Below are 7,978 nucleotides of genomic sequence, written 5' to 3' on the forward strand. Positions count from 1 at the left end.
TTTTGTTCCTTTTCTAGTGTGGTTTTCCTTTCATTTGCAAATCTTGTCATCTAACCCTGGTGCTCACTTCACCAACTTCTATAACAGTCCTGCTCTACCGGCTTAAGACTTCAATCTGTTTTCCATTTAAGTGTCAAGACGGCATCCTCTTCGTGGTGAACAAAAGCTGTGATTTTAAAATGATCATATGCTAAAAAATGGCGTCAGGACCTGTGTAAGTTTACGACCATGCTTGATGGAAAAAACACCATCACACCCTTTTTACTCCTTGTTATTTACCAAGCACTTCAATAAGGGAAGAATCAGTGAGTGACATTCACCCAGAGGTCAGGGGGTTTTACTTTTCAACACAGAAAATGTTTTCAGCATTAGTAACAGTGCATAACATTCCACTTCTTTGCCTTAAAAAAAACTCGGTTGCTTTCGCCGTATGCTTCGGGCCATTGTCCATTTGCAATCTCCGAAACGCATGTGGAAAAATGTGCTCTGGTCCGATTCAACTTTTTGGCCATAAATGCAAAAAGTATGCTTCGAGCAAACACAACACTGTTCATCGCCAAAAGAACCCTTTACCTACAGTTAAGCATTGCGGTGACAGCAGCATCATGCTTTGGGGGTTTTCTTCAGCTCGAATTGGGGCCTTAGTCAAAGTGGAGGGAAATATTAACAATTCCAAATATCTGTCAGTGTCAGCACAAAACCTTTACGGTTCTACGAGAAAGCAACAACAACAAAAAGCCAGGAAAAGCCTTCTAGAATATTTAGGGATAACCAGAGGACTTCAAATGGTGGCAGGCATGTAATGACACACACACACATATATATATATATAAATATAAATATATACACCGTAATTTCTCGTGTATAATGCACACACACACACACACACACACACACACACACACACACACACACACACACACACAGTGGGTACGGAAAGTATTCAGACCCCTTAAATTGTTCACTCTTTGTTATATTGCAGCAATTTGCGAAAATCATTTAAGTTCATTGTTGACATTTTTGCAGATTTATTAAAAAAGAAAAACTGAAATATCACACGGCCATAAGTATTCAGACCCTTTGCTGTGACCCTCCTATATTTAACTCGGGTGCTGTCCATTTCTTCTGATCATCCTTGAGATGGTTCTCCACATTCATTGGAGTCCACCTGTGTTTGATTATACTGATTGGACTTGATTAGGAAATCCACAACCCTGTCTATAGAAGACCTTACAGATCACAGTGCATGTCAGAGCAAATGATAATCATGAGGTCAAAGGAACTGCCTGAAGAGCTCAGAGACAGAATTGTGGCAAGGCACAGATCTGGCCAAGGTTACAAAAAAAAATTCTGCTGCACTTAAGGTTCCTAAGAGCACAGCGGCCTCCATAATCCTGAAATGGAAGACGTTTGGGACGACCAGAACCCTTCCTAGAGCTGGCCCTCCGGCCAAACTGAGCAATCGGGGGAGAAGCGCCTTGGTGACAGAGGTAAAGAAGAACCCAAAGATCACTGTGGCTGAGCTCCAGAGATGCAGTCGGGAGATGGGAGAAAGTTCTGGAAAGTCAACCATCACTGCAGCCCTCCACCAGTTGCGGCTTTATGGCAGTGTGGCCCGACGGAAGCCTCTCCTCAGTGCAAGACGCATGAAAGTTTTGGATGGCTAACAAATCGAGTTTACTCCACAAAACTCCACAAAATGGAGTTTGCTAAAAAAACACATGAAGGACTCCCAGATGGTGAGAAATAAGATTCTCTGGTCTGATGAGACCAAGATAGAACTTTTTGGCCTTAATTCTAAGCGGTATGTGTGGAGAAAACCAGGCACTGCTCATCACCTGTCCAATACAGTCCCAACAGTGAAGCACGGTGGTGGCAGCTTCATGCTGTGGGGGTGTTTTTGAGCTGCAGGGACAGGACGACTGGTTGCAATCGAAGGAAAGATGAATGCGGCCAAGTACAGGGAGATCCTGGACGAAAACCTTCTCCAGAGTGCTCAGGATCTCAGACTGGGCCGAAGGTTCACCTTCCAACAAGACAATGAGCCTAAGCAAACAGCTAAAATAACGAAGGGGTGGCTTCAGAAAAACTCCCGTGACTGTTCTTGAAAGACCCAGCCAAAGCCCTGACTGAAACCCAATTGAGCATCTCTGGAGAGACCTGAAAACCATCCAGCCTGAGAGAAATGGAGAGGATCTGAAAGGAGGAATGGCAGAGGATCCCAAAATCCAGGTGTATCGATTGGCTGTATTAGCTCAAAAGGGTGCTTCAACTCAATACTGAGTAAAGGGTCTGAATACTTGATATTGATATTTCAGTTTTTCTTTTTTATTAAATCTGCAAAATTTTCAACAATTCTGCCTTTTTCTGTCAATATGGGGTGCTGTGTGTACATGAATGAGGAACAAAATGAACTTAAATGATTTAGCAAATGGCTGCAATAGAACAAAGAGTGAAAAAAATAAGGGTGTCTGAATACTTTCCGTACTTTCCGTGTGTGTGTGTTGTATATATAAAACACACACAGTGGGTAAGAAAGTACTTAGTCAGCCACCAATTGTGCAAGTTCTCCCACTTAAAAAGATGAGAGAGGCCTGTCATTTTCATCATAGGTATACCTCGCCTCATTAAGTCTACTAGTACACGATAAGAATGTAAAAAAAAAAAAAAAAAAAAAAAGCAGTTAACGTAAAATCAACTTGAACTCTGTCGGTAGTCATTTCTGACGAGCACTCAGATGTGTCCGACGCAAACAAATAGCCAGCATATTGATGTGTGGTCAGGCAGTATAAAAATTAAAGTAAAAATAAGCTTCCGAAATGGCAATAAATAGGTAAATCAATGATATGCTCATGAGATGAATAGACTTTCACAATAAAAAAAGCACAACGTTCACCAAGTCAAGCCAAAAAAATGTCTGTACTCACCCTGAGGACCCTGTGCTTTTGCAGACTCCGAGCAAAGGTCTCTTGTCGGAAAACACGTCAAACTTCAAAGGACCTGAAAGACGAGATGAATTCAAATGCGTTTGCCATATCCATCCATCCATTTTCTGTCCCGCTTATCGTCGCGATGTACGCGTTCAATTTTTCACATTTGCATTAAGGATTATACTTCCTGGTCCACCACACTTCCCTCTTCTACTCTTCCTTCTCGCTTATTTTCCTCATCCATCAACTCTTCTTTCAACTATTTCATTAAAGTATAGAGTATATATATAATTTCAATAAATTACAATATGGTAGAAAAGTCCTTTTATTTCAGTACTCAATTATTATATATATTCATTAAAGACTTGGGAGAATACATTTCATAGGGCAAATTCCTGCCTAATTCCTACATTAAAAATGTTCATTGTTTCTTGAGTATTTGTTACGTAACATTCTCGTTTCTAGCGATGGTGTGTTTAGGGTGCTTGTTGGTTGTTTGCAATATTCATCCAAATTTTATATATATACAAAAATCTCGAAATATTTCACTTTGTGTAATGCATCTCAATGAGTTCACTTTTTGAATTATGATTATTATTATTATTATGCTTCAAAGCTGGTTGCGTCAATCTTTAGAGCACGTTATAATAATAAACACACTTACTCATATGTGGAGCTGGTAAAATGCGAGCGGTTTTCACTGGGCCATGACGCACAGAGAACAGCTCCTGGGCCTCCCCTGCCATCTGAAAGATATTTCGATCTAAATATTAACACCGAACAAGTGTGTGCCTTTATATATTACAATGCAAACAACACACGAGCACACAAAGTTTTGTTTTCACCATAGGACCACTGCTAATTACTACTGTACGGTCTGATCGAATAATGCATTGCAGACTGATACAGTCCCCTCCAAATGTATTGGAACGGCAAGGTCAATTCAATTGTTTTTATTGTATACTGAAGACATTTGGGTTTCAGATAGAAAGATGAATTTGAGACAAAGGTTCAGAATTCCAGTTTTCATTTCATTGTATTTACATCTAGATGTGTTAACACAATTCAGGACAGAGCACCTTCTGTTTGAAGCCACCCACTTTTTAAGTGAGCAAAAGTATTGGAACTTTTCCAAGTAAGCCTATCGCCTGCATCCTCCTCTCGAACACCAACTGCCCTCATTTCTTCCCTCACGTCATCCACCAACCTTCTCTTTGGTCTTCCTCTCGCTCTCTTGCCTGGCAGCTCCATGTTACTCATCCTATACTCACTATTTCTCCTCTGGACGTGTCCAAACCCTCTAAGTCTGCTCTCTCTAACTTTGCCTCCAAAACATCGAACCTCGGCTGTCCCTCTGATGAGCTCATTTCTAATTTTAGGCAACCTGGTCACTCCGAGAGCGAACCTCAACATCTTCATTTCCACCACCTCCAGCTCTGCTTCCTGTTGTCTCTTCAGTGCCCTGGAGGAGATTAGTTTGGACTGTCAATTCTTCAAGAGTTTGAGCTAATGTTCACGTACTTTTAATAGTGCGAGCAAGCAGGCAACACAACATTATGCAGCAAGCTAGCTCAATGATGACAATGGTGACCAAGGGCAGGCAAGGCACTGTTGCAAGATGCAATCCTATTGGTCAATGTCAAGGTGTGACTGAGTTTCTAGACTCGATATTATCGCCAATTCCCACCATCATCAATGACAGATAGCACAAGACACGATCCAGTCATGAAAACCACAATCTCTTACATATACACACTCACACAGTATCAGACAACAATCTGCAAAACACTTTTAAAATAGTTCTTCCTTATCAATGACTTGATTTTAAATCATAATCTTGTTTATTTTGATTGTTTATTTTTCATCCGAGACATGGCTGAGCACAGACACACCAACCGTTCTCTGAGAAGCATCCCGTCCCAGTTACAACTTTTTATACTTAAACAGAGCAAGAAAGAAGTGAAGATGGACTGATGCAAAGTGGAAAAGTGTTCTGTGGTCCGACGAGTCCGCATTACAAATTTATTTTGGAAATTGTGGACGCCGTCTCCTCCGGGCCAAAGAGGAAAATAACCATCCGGACTGTGATGCCTCTGTGATGGAATGGGGCTGTGTTAGTGCCAATGGCTTGGGTAACTTACACATCTGTGAAGGCACCATTAATGCTGAAAGGTACATACAGGTTTTGGAGAAACATATGCTGCCATCCAAGCAACGTCTTTTTCATGAACACTCCTGCTTATTTCAGCAAGACAATGCCAAACCACATTCTGCACGTGTTACAACAGCGTGGCTTCGTAGTAAAAGAGTGCGGGAACTAGACTGGCCTGCCTGCAGTCCAGACCTGTCTCCCATTGAAAATGTGTGGGGCAATATGAAGCATAAAATACAACAACAGAGACCCCGGATCAGGCAGGAATGGGAAATAATTCCACCTACAAAGCTTCAACAATTAGTGTCCTCAGTTGCCAAACGTTTATTGAATGTTGTTAAAAGAAAAGGTGATGTAACACAGTGGTAAACACGACCCTGTCCCAGCGTTTCTGGAAAGTGTTACAGCCATAAAATTCTAAGTTAATGATTATTTGCTAAAAACAATCAAGTTTATCTGCTTGAACATCAAATCTTGTCTTTGTAGTGTATTCAATTCAATATAGGTCGAAAAAAAAAAATGTGCCCATTTAAGATTTGCATTGCACGAATGGAACAGTTGGATTAAGCAATCAATCAGACTCTAACATCTCCACTATACCAAGACTAAAGAGCTGTCTAAAGACACCAGTGACAAATAAGCATATTTATTTGAGACAAACATAACACAGTTTCAAGTTGAAAAAAATGTGTTGCTGTCTCCGTTGAGAACATAGAATAATATGTAGAGAGAGAGACTGACGGGGGCTCCTGGTTGTCCACCTTGCAGCCATGGTCAATTTAACGGGTATTTCAGCAGGGTTGGACCATAGAATGTTGGATTCCAATAAAAATGACTTTCAGTCAAGTCATCAACGGAGACAGCAACACTCCGCTTAGCGGATGGAGGGAGGGCCTTCCTCCACGTGTGAATCTTAAAACTGCGTTATGTTTGTCTAAAAAATAAATGCCCGTGCCTGCTGATCCACAAACGCACTTTCAACAATTCACAAGCAAAATTGAATAGTTCCAAATGATAAGTCATGATAAATGCACACACAACATTAAAAAACACGTGTAAATCGCGGCTATATTTGTCAATTTGAAAACCGTGAAAATAATTTGTGGATTTGAAAAACACGTGTAAATCGTGGATATATTTGTCAATTTGAAAACCACACATATAAATCGCGGATATATTTGTGGATTTTAAAAATACGTGCAAATAATTGGTGGATTTGAAAAACGGAAATCGCGGATATATTTGTGGATTTGAAAAAAAACGTACAAATAATTTTGAGACATATCTCTCCCCATAAATGTTCGAGTCTGAAATCGTAACCTCCTTGGGCCAAGCACGGCTATAGTAATTTTGTTCTTCTACTCTTATATCAACACTTATACAGAGAATTATTCCCTAAAAGCATGCCTCTTATCAGCTTGTGGCTGTTGACAGTTCTCCGGTGTGAGGCAAGAGTAATCTACTATCACCTCTGGCAGGAAAATCCTCATCTCTGAGTGCACAAAAGTGTGAACAAGAGCTTGTACGTACTCTGCTGGGCCATTAAATAAGGTGTTAACTCAGCAACTGCCATAAATATTTCACAAACCACTTCGAGCCAGAGACCATGTCACCTTTTGAGCAACCTAAAAACAGGCAACTTCAATTTTAACTGAAATTCTAAGAAGCCTGACCCACATCACGTTTTGACTGGCTGTGTCGAGCGTGGCAAGCAGAGCCGCAGTCATCTGCTGCCTCAGAAGAGCTAACGAAAATATTCGGACAAAAATGTCGTCGCCACAAGCATACTACTCAAGGATACGTGATTCTCCATGTGTTCGCAGAAAATGTATGAAATCAACCAACACGATGTATGTACGGTTTGCCTGATTCGTTGAACATCTCAACATAAAAGATACGCCATATCGAAGACCTTTACATATAGTGTGGAATTTACGAGTATCAATACAAGTTCGAAAATGCAAACATGAATATTACTTGCCCCAACAGGAATTGTGTTCATCAGATTTTTTTATAATTTTAATCAAATCTTTTCTTAATAATTGTTGTTAATTTTCAAGGATTCTCTATGTGATGCGCAATAAAATGCATTGATTAACCAAGCAAACCCCAACAATTAAAAAATGAGACTGGTGATCTTGTGGCCACATTTAAATTTATATTACAAACGTTGTAAATTACACACGCCAAAAGTTACAATTGACATTAAATGTTCTTCTAATGCTTATTGCGACGTATGTCAGCACTCTATTTTTATGTAAAAACATGTCGACTACTTCCAGAGTCTCACAGTACTCAAGAACTGTGCACACACAACATCACAGTATATACACACAGTATATAGAAATCATGAACTGATTAACCTTGTAACTGGATTTACATTACATAGCAAAACAATATATTTACTCACTTTATATGGTTTTGTTCAATCATTAGTTATAAAAGGTTTACTGCTTCCTCTTCACACACTTGAGATCCTTTAATGGCGCAGTAAGATATTAGCAATCAAACCGACATGGCCCCGTGTGAAAAAGTGATTGCCTCCTAAACCTAATAACAGGTTGGCCCACCCTTAGCAGCAAGAATTGCAATCAAGCATTAGCAACAACTTGCAATGAGTCCCTTACAGTGCTGTGGAGGAATTTTGGCCCAATCATCTTGGCAGAATTGCTGTAATTCAGGCACACTGGATGGTTTTTGACTTCTTAAGGTCATGTCACACCATCGCAATAGAATTCAGCTCAAGACTTTGACTCGGCCACTCCAAAGCCTCCAATGTCAGAGGTGGACTTGCTGGTGTGTTTTGGATCATTGTCCTGTTGCAGTTTATTTCAGCTTAAATTCACAAAAAGATGGTCGGACAATCTCCTTCAGGATTTTTGGGGAGACAGCAGAA

At 40.3% G+C, this 7,978-nt stretch overlaps 1 protein-coding gene across 10 annotated transcripts in view; it reads right to left on the reverse strand.

Moving 5' to 3' along the window:
- Positions 1-7,978, reverse strand: part of bcas3 (BCAS3 microtubule associated cell migration factor) — a 324,466-nt gene that overhangs the window by 292,366 nt on the left and 24,122 nt on the right. For all 10 annotated transcript variants that reach the window (XM_061680864.1, XM_061680865.1, XM_061680857.1 and 7 more), the window contains 2 exons: positions 3,595-3,676; positions 2,928-3,000 (listed from right to left, as the gene is read on the reverse strand). In XM_061680864.1, coding sequence (XP_061536848.1) covers positions 2,928-3,000; positions 3,595-3,676 — 155 coding nt within the window. The remainder of the gene's footprint in view (positions 1-2,927; positions 3,001-3,594; positions 3,677-7,978) is intronic.

This window comes from Phycodurus eques, chromosome 7 (genome assembly GCF_024500275.1).
Source record: "Phycodurus eques isolate BA_2022a chromosome 7, UOR_Pequ_1.1, whole genome shotgun sequence".
NCBI classification, from domain to species: Eukaryota; Metazoa; Chordata; class Actinopteri; order Syngnathiformes; family Syngnathidae; genus Phycodurus; species Phycodurus eques.